At 47.4% G+C, this 16032-nt stretch overlaps 1 protein-coding gene across 1 annotated transcript in view; it reads right to left on the reverse strand.

Moving 5' to 3' along the window:
- Positions 1-13563: 13563 nt before the first annotated feature.
- The window catches only part of bahcc1a (BAH domain and coiled-coil containing 1a), a gene marked incomplete at its 5' end in the record, with an annotated part of 128374 nt that continues 125905 nt past the window's right edge, over positions 13564-16032 (reverse strand). The window contains 1 exon segment of the mRNA XM_084329126.1: positions 13564-15989. Coding sequence (XP_084185252.1) covers positions 15783-15989 — 207 coding nt within the window. The 3' untranslated portion in view covers positions 13564-15782.

Raw genomic sequence — 16032 nt, forward strand, 5'->3', positions numbered from 1 at the left:
TTCACCCAAAATGGCCGATCCCTCGGCCGCCAAGGCTGTCGGCCTTGTGGTACCCTGTTGACTCTCCACCCAGGGCACCACTGGCGGGGGAAACATGGCTGCCTGTCGAGGATCTCACCACAGTCATTGACGAGACCGTGCTCCCACCTCTGGCTGCACAGAACATTTACAACAAGCGTTGCAAGGGCAAGGCTAAGAGAATCATTAAAGACTCCAGTCACCCGAACAACTGCCTCTTTGAACTGCTGCGGTCAGGCAAGCGATACCGGAGTCTCAAGGCGAGCACAGAAAGACTCAGAAGAAGCTTCTATCCCCAGGCCATCAGACTGCTAAACGAACAATGAACACTACACAACAACAACCACCAAACGCACATAGCACACACATCCACACGCACACACTCACTTTAAACAGACACACTGTAGCACCCACTCCACACACCTTATAGCACACACCCACTTTAAACAAACACACTGTAGCACCCACTCCCCACACTTTATATTTATTGATGAAGGATTGCACTACAACTCGTACACCTTACTGTAAATTGTACCTAAATTGTACCTCATCCCATTTCTGCTTTGCACTATATAGTACTGTACATTAGTACACTGCATAGTATTGTATATTATATGGTAACTCAGAACATTGTACATATGTCTATACCGAACACTGTGACCTCATTTTCTTCTTCTAAATTACATGCTATACTATGTTATTTGATACTATCTTGTCTAGCACAGTCTCTGGAGCGTAACAGTAAGAAGCATTTTGTATGAAAGTATTCTGTACTTTTGTATGACAACTATTAAAGAAACTTGAACAGCGTGAGGCGGTGTAGGACCCAGATCAACAACCGCCAGCGCCTCCACAGAATGCCCAAAAAGACTATCTGTGGAAAAAGGAGTTGTGAGGAGAGAAAACCTATCCTCTTCCCCAAGAGGAGATTGCTCCAACCAAACATGCCTAACAACCAACGTTGATAGCATCCTAATCCTCCCCGCAGTTATAGCTTGCGACTGAGTCAAGATCTCCATAACACCACAAACATGAACCATGTTTACAATGTCGGCTGGACCCAAAGTCCTACTACCCGACGCCAATGTGGATAGGAAACTAGCCAGCTGAGCCATAACACTGGCTGCCGCCAAATACCATCCTGTAGCAGTATACAACTCATCCATCCATACTGCCACCCTCCGAGCCGATTCGCTATCAAGCATCGGCCGGGCGGGACGTCGTTCATCCCCGCCGGGGCACAGGAACAAAGCTACCTGGCTACTTAGCCACGGTACACCCGGCCTGCACCCTGTTGTTAGCCTGTTCACCTGTAAAAAAGGTAAATAGGACTCAGCGAAACCCCCCACATCAACCACCGACTGACCTTCATCAATGAAGCTGGTAAGAGGAGGGAAAAGCGGTATCCCGCGGCGGGGATTATTAGAACAACGACCCATTTCAGCGTTAACGTTAGCATTAGCAGAAGTAGCAGTAGTAGCATTAACGTTAGCAGCGTGCTCCAGGATTGCCAGGAAACCGGCCACTGCAGTGGAACGATCACCAAGCCGCCCCGGCCTTGGTGCCGAAACATACTCCACAGCATTACCAATACTGACATTGATGCCTAATGACACAGGCCTTACCTTTGTACAAGCCGACTTGATAGTCAAACCTTGTACGCTGCCCCTCGGTCTGCCGCCGTCAGCCGAGGAAACATCAGCACAGGCCCAATGTGTCGCTGAAACATGCTCCGAAGATGCCAGGGAAAAGCAAACCTCCGGTAAGCTTTCAACATTACGAACCTTCTCTAATCTTTTCATACTACTAGTTACATACGGTGCACAGCATCCAATATGATGGAACGAAAATAAAGGAAGGGTGTTTGGTGACCAGGACCATGGTCTTATAGGCTACGCCTCCATAGGGGCGGGACCCGGTCAGGTGTGGGTGCATAAGTTGTTTCGTGGTGGAGTACAGTAGGTACAGGAGATAAGGGGTATCTCAATAGGCTTGAGCGGGACGCGATAAGCCATAAGAAATATAACATCACAGAGTAGACCTGGCTTGTGTCACCACCTCATGTGTTAGTCACCATCTTGGTTCTTGCCATACAATGGATACGTTTGACATTGGTCTGTGCTGTGGATTTTTGACTGATTTGAATAAGATCAATAGTGCAGGTCCTTGGCTGACTTTCAAGCTATCGGTTACGTTTTGATCTAAATCGGCTTAGAAATGTCAAGCAAATACACACATGATTACAAAACCTTTCATGCTTCGCACTTGGGTGTAATAAATTCTCCATACAATAACAACATTGCCATCATAAACGTTCCCTTTCTTGCATGTTTGCTAGTTCCACTGTTACTGCAACAATGTTATCCACTTCAAAAAGGAGTTGAAAATACTGCTGTACTAATTGTAAGCAGCACAAATTCAATTGTTTTGCGAGATGAGTGATGTTAGTGAGTGGTGCTGAATCCCTATGTTGCTTTAATTGACCCTTCACTATGTCTTGTATTCGAATACAGATTGGCCAATGCTATCGATGGTCGCCCTCTGGCATTGTCAGAATCCTACTCCATAGACCCATATGCATAGTTTTTTTTTGTATACAGATACAGACATGATTAGGGGTAAATTGTGATACAATGTGCATGCATTACATGCAATAGTATATGAGGTATAGGAAGAGGCTGAGCGGTGGGATGTTTTTTTTGTTGGTTTTATCAAGTTTCTGAAACTAAATCAAGACATAGCAATGCTGCTTGTGGATCAAATTGTGTGGACAGCCATAGGCTCAACATAGCTAAACAACTAAACAAGCATAACATTTGTAGGGAAATGTCTTGTACAATATACTTGTCAGTTTGCAGACCATTTAAAACGTTAACGTTAGTTGGTAATAACATTAGTTGGTAATAACATTAACTAGGTGGCTATCTTGACAGATTTCTATCCTCCTTCTAAATTGTGCATAATATACAGAACCTACAAGGCATATTGAATGTCTTTATGATGGCTTCTCTGTGATATACTGTAAGGCCTGTCTGTTTCCAAAAGTTGTTTAAGTCCTGGATGTATCAAGATTTATCATTAGTAAATTATACTTAGTTGTTTTATATATTTTCTTTTTAATTCAAAGCATTACAACCAAATATCTAGAGAACAAAATACCATAGCAGTTATATTATCGTACTTGGCCATCGCGTCCCGCTCTTAAGCCTATCGAGATATACCTCATCTCATGTACCTATTGTACTCCATCAACGAAAAAACAAGTACACCCACACCTGCCGGGTCCCACCCCTATGGAGGCGTAGCCTATAAGACAGTAGGCATGGTCACCAAACACTCTTCCTCTATTTTCATTTCCATCATAACGGTCGCAGTGCACCTTATGTAACTAGTTGTTATGAAAAGATTATGAGAAATTGCGTAATGTTGAAAGTTTACCGGAGGTTTGCTTACCCCTGGAATCTTCGGGGCATGTTTCAGCGACACGTCGGGCCTATGTTGATGTTTCCTCGTCTGATGGCAGCAGACCAAGGATCAGTGTGCAAGGTTTGGCTATCGGGCCAGCTTGTACACAGGTAGGCCCTGTGTCATCAGGCATTGATGTTAGTGTTAGTAATGCTGGTTTGTTTTGTTACACAACCATGTTGTGTGTCGGCGCCAGGGGCGGGATGGTTTGGTGAACGGTTCACTGCAGTGGACGGGTTCCAAACTATCCTGGAAGCGTGCTGCTAAACAGCTAATGCTAACGCTACATGCTAATGCTATATGCTAACACTACTGCTACACTGTTCTAATGTCTCCGCCGTGGGATTTTGCTGCTTTTCCCTCCTCTTGCCCGGTTCATCAATGAAGGTCAGTCGGTAGCTAATGTGGGGGTTTTGCTGAGTCCTATTTTACCCTTTTTACGGGTAAATGGGTTGTCAACAGGGTGTGCCATGACTAGGTAGGCCTAGCCAGGTAGCGTTAAACCTGTGCCCCAGCGGGGTTTTGAACGGGGTTTCCACCCGGAAGCCGATGCTTGAGGCTCGGCGGGTGGCAGTAGAGCTATACTACTGCAGGATGGGACTTAGCGGCGGCCCGTGTTGTGGCTCAGCTGACTGTTTTCTGTCCATAGTAGCGCTGCAGACGCTATGCTATAGTAGTGTAGTGGGCTACTGTTTTGTTCTGTCTCTCCGCTACGAGAATGTCTGTCTATGCTACAGCTTTCTCTCCTCTCAACCATTCATGCTGACGGTCAATCGGTGTCTATTGGGGGAGTAGTGCGGGGGGGGCTTTGTTTACCTTTTGGGTAAATGGGCTAAAGCTAGGGCTGGTGTGCTGTTGTGAATATTATGAATGAATGCGGGACTGGTTCTCTCTGGTCCGCCTCCCCTTAACGTTGTGTACATGGGCTTGCTCATTCTACAGTATTTTGTGGTGTTAGTTATTTTATTCATTTAACCCCTTCATGGTGTACACCACAGTGGAGGTTGCTGTTTGCAACCACCAATGGTGCTCCGTGTTAACATCAGTCCTTTGCTTTTGACATATTGAAACAGTGCCCCGCCCGGCCGACGCCATGAGGTGGGTCGGCCTGGCGAGTGGCTGGTGGGCCACGGTATGGAATTGGCAGCGATTAGTAACTGTGTTCGAATTGCTGTTTTTTCTATCAAAAAATGGTGTCTGGTGGCGGGGCCTTGAGGGCCAGCCGACGTCGACACATCGCGCGAGGTTGTTGACGTTATTAGCTTTGACCTAGCCGCAAGCTATAACCGCTCAGGGTTCCCCTCTCCGCAGGGGATTTTGGTCTTCTGCTGGAGCGCGGGCGGTATTGTCCTAGGCCCCACACCGCCTCACACCGCGCAGCCAGAAGAAGAGAGAGCACGGCCTCGTCAGCGGCGATGACGAGGCCCTCGACAGGCGGCCATGTTTTCCCCCGCCGGAGGTATCCTGGGCATTGAATCGACAGGTCGACAGCCTTGCCGGCCGAGGGATCGGCCATGTTGGATGGACTCGGCTTGAACAACAAGCCGTCGACGTCCTGCCGCGAGCAGCCCGCTCTCCGATCACTCCCTCCCCCAACACCAGCGGAAAAAGGGGGCTCTGATTGTTTCCTTTGGCTGCGTGCCGCGTGCCTTCGTTGAAGCGCGGGCGGCCCCACTTTTCGCTTCTCATGGGGACAGGGGCTGACACCCAGTTGATGGCTGAGCCTGGGTCTGTCCGTGAGAATGTTGTGCTGTCAAGCGGCTCCCACACCATAACCTGTGTTGGTTGAGCCTGGTGTTACGTCTGTCAACTATAAGTGTTGTCAGCAGGGGGGCTCGAAACCTTTTGAGGCACACAGTACGGGCTTCCCCGACCTCGCCTTCGCCAGGCCAAGTATCATGTTGGTGCCTCCCACTCCTGAAAGATTGGCAGTGGTTTCGCAGGCGCGCGTGATTTGGGTGGTAGTAATATCACTGCAGGACTACGGTGTGTGGAACCCATGGGGTCCTCACGCCTTGCATGTCCGGCTGCAGAACAACTCCTCAGCATGTTCTGGAGGGGTGTTCAGTGGGGGGGCTTTTGTCACCTAGATTGATGTCAGCTTCCCCCGTATCAAACCGGCCCTTTCTGTCGGGGTCCCCCCTTGGGTGCGATTGCCTCGTGGGTAGTGTCAGGTTCCGACCCGACTCCACGGAACGCTCTGCTCGCAAGGGTCCAGGGTTGGCTACGCACAGCGGGTGGGACCGGGCCGACTATCTACAGTTCCTGGCGGACCTGCGCCACATGGCGGCGGGTGCGTTGGGAGTGTCATCACATATGACTACGGCAGTACCATATGTCGAGGTGGATGGAGAGAACGCTGAGGCGGGGACTTGTGTTTACACAACCTCACCCGTTTTCGGGTTTGGTACAGACCCTATTGTCAGGGTCACCAGCAGTGACAGCTCTGGTCAACGAGATCCAATCTCTGTGGACGAAGCAAGCCATCGTTGTGGCATTCTCCTCCCGGTGTTCTCTGGTGCCTGAGAAATTGGGAGGGGGGGGGGTGTCAGACCCATGCTGGACCTGTCCCATGGGAAGGTTCAGCATTTTTTTTGGATCGTCTCCTACCTGTTGAACACTGTCAGGTGGGGGTCTGGTTCTCCTCCATAGACCTGTAGGATGCGTATTCGCATCTCCGATCTTCCATCCTAGGGCTTACCTACGCTTCCTTTGCAGGATTAGCGTATGAGTACCAGAGGCTGCCGTTCGGTTTTCTCTGGCTCCCCGCATCTTCACCAAGTGCGTGGAGGCCGCACTGGGGCCTCTGCGTCGTCAGGGGTTACGAAGGGTATTCTGCCCTGACGATGTTCTGGTCCTTCGCGGTCAAGGTGGATCGTCGGGTCTCGTACCAGGCAGGTCCCTACCAGCCTGGGGTTTGCTGTAGACTGGAAGTAGAGTACTCCTCTTCCCAGTCAACGGTTGGAGTGCTATGGGCATCCCTCTCAGAGCGTGTTGTCGACACGCTCGGGAGGTTCCGTCCTAGGACGGTTACGGCGCTGTCTCACGTCACGTTTTTCACCGACGCCTCCCTCTCTGGTGACGCGTCGGGCCAACGCAGTAGGGGGCAGCTGGCAAACCATGCTGCCCGGTCTGCGCTACGTTCAATGTGTTGGTATTGAAAGCGGTCCTTCTGGTCCTCAAACGGTGTTGATCAGGACGGACAATACGACGTCAGTGTCGTATATCGACAGACAGGGAGGAGTACGCTCCCCCCGTCTGCACCAGGCGGCGGGCGGCTGGCTATGGGCGTCCTCCATCTGCGCGGCCTGAGGGCTCCCCACATCCCCGGCAGGGTGAATGTGGGTACAGGTGTACTGTTGCGAGCGGTCCTCATTCTGACGGGGTGGGGATTACATCCGGACATAGCCAGGCAGGTCTGGGACCGATGCCGTGCAGCCTGGGATTCTTCCCCATACATCTGTTAGGTCAGTTGTTGGGACGGGTACGTTGAGGGGCGCGGGTTCTTGATCCTGATGGCGCCGGACCGGGGCGCAGCTGTGTGGTTCCCGGTCCTGATCCAGCTACTGGTAGTCTGGAGAGGATGGACCTTTCTGTGGTTGATACCATCCGGAATGCGCATGCTCCCTCCACTGTCGCACTTTACGCGGGCAGATGGCGTATGTTCCAAGTGTGGTTTAAGGCGGGGGGCCGGGACCCAGTCTCCTGCCCCCTGGATGCTGTCCTTAGTTACCTCCAGTCTCTCCTTGATAGACTGTCGGCTTCGACGGGGAGGGTATATGCAGCAGCTATATCCTCCTATCATGAGGGATTTGAGGGGGATGTCTTGTTCAGCCACCCTCTTGTGAAGCGTTTCCTGCTTGGCGCTCGACGCGTTAAGCCGGTGCAACGCTCTTTGGCTCCGAGTTGGGATCTTCAATTGGTCCTTGGTCGGTTGTTCTTGGCCCCGTTTGAGCCTCTTGAGCAAGCGCCGTTGGAACAGCTGTCGTTCAAGACCGCGTTCTTGCTGGCCGTCACCTCCGCTGAACGCGTGGGTGTGCTTTGTGCTCTCTCGGTACGACCAGAGTGCCTGTCTTTCGTTCCGATTGCGGTGTCACTCTGCGGCCTAATCCTGCCTTCGTGCCTAAAAATATCCGGAGTTCTTCCGCTCCAGGGCCCTCATGCATCAACGTGTTCTACGCACAGATCTGTGCTTACCCTGTGCGTACGATCATTTCTAAGCAACGAGTGGGATTCATCAATTTGAACTTGAACTTGACTTCGTGCGTACATCTACGCACAGTTCAGACCTGGCGTACCTAGCGCCCAGTGGTAGAATATATTATTACAACAAGGAAATGAGCTTCTGTGCATAATAACACTGGCACGTTCTGTACGAACCGTAGTTCATTATAGTTCATTGTAAAATAGCAACAGTAGTGTAATTATGGTCAAAACCCTATAAATAGCATTTGGAATAATAGATCTTTCTCTCAGAATGAATGCAGCATGGTTTATATAGCGTTATCGGAATATACGGGGTGTAGGCTACTGACTGACTGCGCTCCGCGTAGCTTGATTGATTGATTGAAAAGTTTATTAACAGATTGCAGAATGGGTACAGTACAGTACAGCTCAGTACATACAATTGTTAATTGGGGATGCAGACCAACTTCCGTCTTGTTTACATCAGGGTCCCCCATTTTCAATTCATCATAAATCATAAAGCTCAACTCGTTATTATTCTGCGCAGACCGCAGAAACACGGGAACGTTTTGATTATATTTAAAAGGCTTTACGTTAAACGAAACAAGTGGAACTTCGAAGCTGTAAGCAGAATACAAGTCATATGAATATAGTGTTCTTCCCCCTTTTTACTGTATAAGAAGGAATAGAAAACGCATTGCAATGACACTATAGTGGACAGACTATGTATATGATGGGATTCAAGTTCGCGTTTTTGTTGCTCATAGGCATGCTATCAGAGTATGATATCTTAATCAAACATTCTAGAACATTTGTCGTCACAGACCATGTCCTAATAGAACATAGGCTATGGCATGGATCGTGATATTGTGTGGACTGTTATTATTATTACTGTACGGCGGTACCACCCATTGTGACAGCAGCCTTGAGTCCCGCACACAAACATGATGGAATTCAAGTTCATGTATTGAAAGGCAGGATACAACATGCAGTGAGATTCATTGTTCTTGTACATGCTCTCGTATTATATTGTTTATATAGGCTACCCAATACTGACATCAAAATAGATTGTAGTATGCCTCTAGAAATCATATGCAGCAGGTAGAAAATTGACGGGAGATCCATCGCGATTTGGAATAGAATTGAGGAGAACTTTAATCCGTGGGTATTAATCAAACAACACGGGAAAAGGCAGTCATATTCCAGCGCGGTCTTTATTAGCCGACAACAAAATAGATGCCTCTAAAAATCATATAGCCAATCGAACACAACTAATAAAGGCATTCATACAGCACGGTTATAATGACACACAACCAACGCCAAACAGTGGTCAACGAACGGTCTTTATTAGTATTTTGAGCTGTCCAGGCAGAATTGCAGCAATGGTTTTAGGGAGCCGTTGATATCTGACATCACCGTTTACAAGTCCGCCTTTTATTTATCCCATAAATCATAATACGCGATAGTGTCTTCTTGGTTCGACAGCAGTGAATTCTCCGTGGAGTTTCTCGGAGTCCCGCTCGGGTCGGTCCATTATTTCACATCCCATGGGGGGTGTTTCCTCATTTTCATGACCATATATGGATAATCATGCACGAGCATTGACGGTAGAACAAAGTGGTATTCATCAACACGGAGGACCATAGAGCCTGCGTACGCACGTGTGATGAATGCCGACTTCCCTGTGCGTACGCTAGTTCTACATTCCGTGCTTACGTGTGGAAGTAGGTCAAGTTCAAAGTCCACGTTGATGCATGAGGGCCCAGGGATATTGTGGTTCAGGCGTTTTCATCCGCCTCCTCACGCTAGTGAGTTAGATGCGGGCCTTCACCTGTCATGTCCGGTCCGTGCTTTAGGAATTTACCTCAGCCGTACTCAGGACCTCAGGGTCACCGATCAGCTTTTTGTCTGTCACGGTGGTTCTCGTGCCGGTAAGGCACTATCGAAACAGCGCCTGTCCCATTGGTTGTGCGAGGGCATTGCCCTCTGCTACACGTTGGCCGGGCTGGATCCCCCTGGGGGCGTCAGGGCGCACTCCACTCGTGGGGTGGCTGCCTCTGCCGCTCTCCTGGGTGGGGCCTCGGTGGAGGACATCTGTACTGCAGCTTCATGGTCCTCCCCGGGCCCCTTTGTAAGGTTTTACCTCATGGACATGACCGGGGGTTCTGTCTCCCAGGCGGTTCTGGGGTCTGTGGCCTTTCCTGCTTCCTGTCCTTTGGTAGGGTAGCAGGAGTGTGTGGGTATGGGCCACAGTGTGTTAGGTCACACGTGGTTCCGCCTGTGCTGTGTGTTCAAGGGGTTCTAGTTCCCTCTTGCTCGCACTCAGGTGGAGTTGACTGCGCCCCCACTTCATTAGGAAGGATGGGGTGACGGGGCTCCCCTACCCCTTGATGTGGGCTTACGGGTCCTCAGGGGGTACATTTGTCGGGCCTCGCGTCCGCTCTACCCCATATCTCGATAGGCTTAAGAGCGGGACGCGATGGCCAAGTACGATAATATAACGTAAGGTTATGTATATAACCTAGTTATATGAGTACTGGCTAAGCGTCCCGCTCTTAAGCGGCCCTGAGTTCCCTTTTGAGGGATCTTTTACTGGAAACGGGATTGTTGGCGAGGAAGAGTGTTTGGTGACCATGCCTACTGTCTTATAGGCTACGCCTCCATAGGGACGGGACCCGGCAGGTGTGGGTGTACTTGTTTTTTTCGTTGATGGAGTACAATAGGTACATGAGATGAGGTATATCTCGATAGGCTTAAGAGCGGGACGCTTAGCCAGTACTCATATAACTAGGTTATATACATAACCTTACGTTATCTGTCTTGCATAATTCACCCCATTGATGACTGGGACAAAATGGAGCTGAGATGTAATATAGGTGAAATGTCCTGTAATAAGCAGAGTCAATGTCTGCTGTTTGCCCTGCTCTCCTCTTCTCGCACCTCAATGAGACCCCCAGTCCTCACCTCAACCCCTCTCCTTGGTTTAGACACCCACACACCAGGCCGTCTGTCCTCTACTCAGTCAGTCAGAGGCCAGACAGGGTCAAGCAGAGGGCGAGACATTTATGAGGTGTAGATATTTGTGCAGGGAAGCATTCCTCCTGTTGACACTAGGCAACGCAGTCTGGATGCTGAGCGAACCGACTGCTAGCAAGAGGTAAGAAAGCCAGGCTGGCCAGAGTCAGAGGCGGACTAACACTGAACCCAGGGAATACTTTCTAAACTATGGTCTAGACAAGTAATACAACACAGTGAATCCCACATCAACACTTCTGTCCTGCACTGGACCTGTGTCAACATTGCAATAGCTAAGACTTTTCTCGAGACAGTGAATTTAAAGCCTGTACAATTATATATTTTTTAGCTCAAGCGTTACACTATGCATATATGCATAGCCTTAATTATATTGTGAGTGCAACCTAAACGATAACCTGAGCGTATCATTTAAAGAGAAAGGCTTTATCTTCTTTTGGTCTGCACATGGAGGTAATGAAGTACACCCTTACTCAAAGTTATAGTTAACTGACTCCCACCAACACCCCCACCCATCCATCGTCACCCCTATGGACATGTAGGGACCCCTCCTATACCACATGCTGCTGACACAGGAAGGACTGTGGCTGGGACACAGGGCAGTGGCCATGGTCAACACAAAAGACTGTGGTGGTAAACAGCAGTGTTTGTGTTCACTGGGCCACTGCTGGAGATGACTGATGTGCCCATTAACCCTCGTCTGGGCTGCTGGGGGGTGAGGGGGGTGTCGGTGCTGGGGCTCCGGGCAGGACAAAAAGACCCCAGGGCCTGCAGAGAAAGGTCACTGACCCATATTGTGCCTTTCTGAGGACATGCCAGCGTGGTTAGTGCACTGATTCTGGTTACAGAGATTGCCTTTGTCAAAAGGCTGATGAGCAAATGCAAATGTGCAGCTATGTTATGGATGGTGTGGGATACGGTTAGCTACCTGGCGCTCCAGGCGTTAAAAGGAGAAGGGGCCATGTTTTTATTCTCTGTGTTTTGGTAACCATATCAGATTGTTAATGTTTGGAAAAGGCATAGTTCCTCAGCGCGTAATAGGTGACTAAATCAAAAACACAAAAGCCAAATTGATTTAGTATAATGTGGGGCAGAGAGCGCCATGCACCACTAGAGGGCGCCATGTTTTATGACTATCATGGACTCAGGAGGACTGACAAAAAAAGCATGCTTATGAATTGAATTCTGTTCAGACACAAGTCCATTAATAAAAAAATTAATTTTCAGGTTTCAATTTTCAGATTTATTCATATGCCATCTTTAAAAATCTTGATACTAAAACACTTTTACAGATATTTCTTTTTTTGTGTTAAATTTTCAACGCAAATACAGAATTTACACATTTACAAATCTTTTAACAACATATGCACACTCACAGCCGCCGGTACATTTTCCGCGGGGCCTGAGGACAAAACTTGACGGTATTGGACCTACTTATGACTTAGAAAATAATGTACTCATAACTGATCATTTAATGGTGGTTCCCTTGGGCCCCCGATATCACTGCCCCTCACAAAATTAAAAAGGTTGATTAAAGAGTCAACATATAAATATTTACAAAAGCTTAGGAGGAAATCTCAATATGCTATTTGAAATCCTGACACACTTGTCTGTAAATTTATTTTCTAAGAACTGAGCTTACTCTTACGCAGTATCAGTGGATAAACATTCCCACATCCCTTGTAATTTTATTTTTTTTATTTTTATTTTTTTTATTGATCTTTTCCCCCCTCCATTTTTCCTCCGATTTTCTCCCATCCCAATGTTAGTCGTATGCCAATTCCCAGTCCCTTCCTGGTCGCTGCGCACTTACCCCCCAGTCAGATCATCTGGGAGAGTGGAGGCTACCACGTGCTTCCTCCGACACACGTCCAGCCAATCACCGCTTCTTTTCACCTGGCAGCGCGGATTCTCATCGAGAGGGCGTAGCGTGTGGGAGGATCACACTATCCCCCTCAAGTCCTATCCGCGCTTAGCAGGCGCCCCGACCGAACTGTAGGAGTCACTGTTTACAACGACCCGGACCCACCCCGCCAGCTTCTCCCACCCTCTAATACAGCCAATTGTATTAGTGCAGACGGCCAGCCAAGCTGGTGACAACCCCGGAGCTGTGCTCACAGCTCCGGGGTTGGTGACGAACGCAATCTCCGCTCGGCCACCTAACCGCCCCACACATCCCTTGTAATTTAAAAAATAAATTATTATTATTATTACATTGACTAATTCTGAAATCTCATTACATATCTGTGAACCGTAGTATAATTACACCTGTGACTGACTTACCTAATAAAATCAGCATTCTCTTGTTGATGCTGATGGGACCAGGTGGGCAGCCAAACATGATTTATTCTGTCCTTCAAAGGCATTAGATTTACCTAATTAGCTTTAATCTGCCCAACAATTACAGTACCCTAGAAGACTCTCCAACATTACTAATATAAGGCATGTCTCTGTAGCTTTCATATATCAATACGAGATATCAATACATCTTTGAATGTCTAGAACATCTAAAATGTATCTAAATAGAACATTCATATGACACACACGCACGCACACACACATATTTTTCTCTCTCTCTTTCTCTAAACCTAGAATAGGATAACATGTTCAAATAAGTGAAGGATATTTGTTATTTACCCAGTATTTGAAATGACGTAGCTGTGCTAAAAGCTTGGGTTTAGCTTGAATCGCTTTATGGGAACTGGCAGATGGGGGTGTGATGTGGGGGACACAGCCAAACAATAGAAGTAATTCACGGAGGTTTGCGTATGAGAAGAATCCAGTGTTGCTTTATTTAGTTTCACTAGGCGGTCTCTACAAGACCAGAGTTTTATTAAGAAATGCAAAATGCGACATCACACCAAGATAAACAATGTCACATTCTCATAAAGCGCTCTTGGCATGGTGAACAAACAGCAACATTGACAATAAATAAAACATTGATGAACAAAATAATAATAATATTAATAATAATAATATTAATAATAATATATATATATATTTTTAAACTTTGAACAAAAAATACACAGGATTGCATATCAAACAATAAAGACAGACTGAGAAAATGTACTTGGCACAAATAAAATATACTTAAGCACTATCTTTTTTCTCGATTGAGTGAGCCAATTCTATGTCCATTGCTTTGTGAATGTGATTGTCCTTCACAGTTAGCATTGAGTACGCATGTGTACTGTAGAAAATAGACACAGATGGCTGATGAAACTAAAATGGAATAATTCCAACAAATTGTCTCTACTCAAACTGTTTTGCCAGTACCTGGACCATAGACACCCTTTCTGGTGACCTTTTGCCACATTTCTTTTGCACTCGAAAAAGCTGCAGGTACAGTACATGTGCAAATAAAAAAAATTTCTTTTTAAACATTGTCATGATGCAAAGCCAATATATATTATGCACATTTAGTGGAATATTAGTATTCTATAAGAACGAGTTACCAGTGATTTCTGATTTGATTCAGTACAGGTGCTTAACATACCTTACATTTTAAATAAAGTAAATAAAGATCTTATAGACACTTTGGTATTTTTACAGGTCTTAATGAGTCAAAGTACTTGTGGGTGCAGCGCACAAACACATCTTCCATACCAGACCCAGTCTTGTTCTAAATTGACTTGTGTGGACATGATTACAGTGCTGCCAGGACACTATACACACACACTCACACACATTGTGTTAAAACATATTTTTCACCTTGTCAGGCTTAATTCTTGTGACCCGTGATTGCAGTCCACTGGGATCTGCCTTGTGGTGACGACCAACCGAAAGGAACATAAATAAAAGGCGTTGATAAAATACGACAACAAATAATGTGATGTAATGGGACAGTTTTACGAAAAGTCACTTGACCTGTTTTTTTTTTAACAGGTTGACCCCCCCTCTCTCAGAGAGTGAGCCTCATCCTGTCATGGACCATATTCACACGGCAGCCATTTTGCTTCTATGTCATGCTCAGGATGTGGCAAGGAATCCCATCCTGGGCATGACATGAGAGCAAAATGGCCGCCATGTGAATATGGCCAATGGACTAAAACCTTCTTTCTTCGTCTGTGCTCTATCTGTTGGCTTTCCGTCTCAGCAGGGCATGTGCAGTGCAATGCTAACATCTTCAATCCTAACTTCTCAAAACAAACAAAAAGAAAAACAACAACATATTCTACACCCATAGAAAAATAAATCAATCGCAAACATGGAAAGATACCTCTCAATATATACAATAAACCTCTATATAAAATAGCTTTTATGTACATATAGACAACAGACAACAACAATACAACTGATACTTGACCTGTACAATGCACACCTGAACAGTTAAGACAGGCGAGAGGTACTGAAGTGTATGGCTTGATTGGAAAGAATTCAAAATATTTACATACATCGACGGTTTATTTACATTCTGTACATATTTTTCAACATCCCTGGAATGATAAGGTAATAGGGAGGACCCCCAATTCTTTTCTTCTGTCATTCCCTCAGGTAAGGCTACCTCATATAATTGGTCCTCAGAGACCAGTCAGCCTTGTGGTACCTTTCACAATCCGTTCCCAGCTCTGCTTTGGTGGCGTATGATGGGGGGTTGGAGGGCGGGTTCATCAACCCGACATGACGCTGTCAATCACATTATGGTCTTCTAAAAAGAGATGTGTTCAACCAATGGAAGGTCATGTCTGTCTGTGAACTTTGTTGCTGTCCAGGAAGACCCAGACTTTCATCTTCAGTACCCCTCCCCAGGGAGGATGCAACAGAGCTGGTTTCACAGCTGTGGCCATCCCTTCCCCTTTTTCCGCCAAGTTTGGGTGGGCAGACACCCGCTCCAGTGTGTAGCCTCGGACAGCCCTGCTCCGGCGCTCTGACATAGCCCAGGGGTTCTTAAGGCATAGCCATGGACGCCTATGAGTACCCACCATCCAGGGCTGAAGGATCCTTCGGGCAAAGCCGTGGACACCTATGAGTACCCACCATCCAGGGCTGAAGGATCCTTCGGGCACAGCCGTGGACACCTATGGACACAGATCCTCCCTCCAGAGGGTTCCGTCAGTAGTAGCCTCAGTGGGGCGTCGGCCTCAGCAGAGGATGGACACCCCTTCAGCGGTGACCAACTGCCCACTGGTGGGGTCATAAGTCCCGGCCAGGTAATAGAGATCCGGGACACTGTTGGGCCTTTGTCCACGGGTCAGACGCTCATACTCCTCCTCACTCACCACCTGGCACTTATGAGAGATTGTCTGGACGTCATTCTCATCCTCATGACACGACTGGTACAGGGCATACTGGAGGAGAGGGATGGAGAGGTTAGCTCCTTCGTTGTACTTA

The sequence above is a fragment of the Notolepis coatsorum genome (genome assembly GCF_963971535.1).
Source record: "Notolepis coatsorum genome assembly, chromosome: 14".
NCBI classification, from domain to species: domain Eukaryota; kingdom Metazoa; phylum Chordata; class Actinopteri; order Aulopiformes; family Paralepididae; genus Notolepis; species Notolepis coatsorum.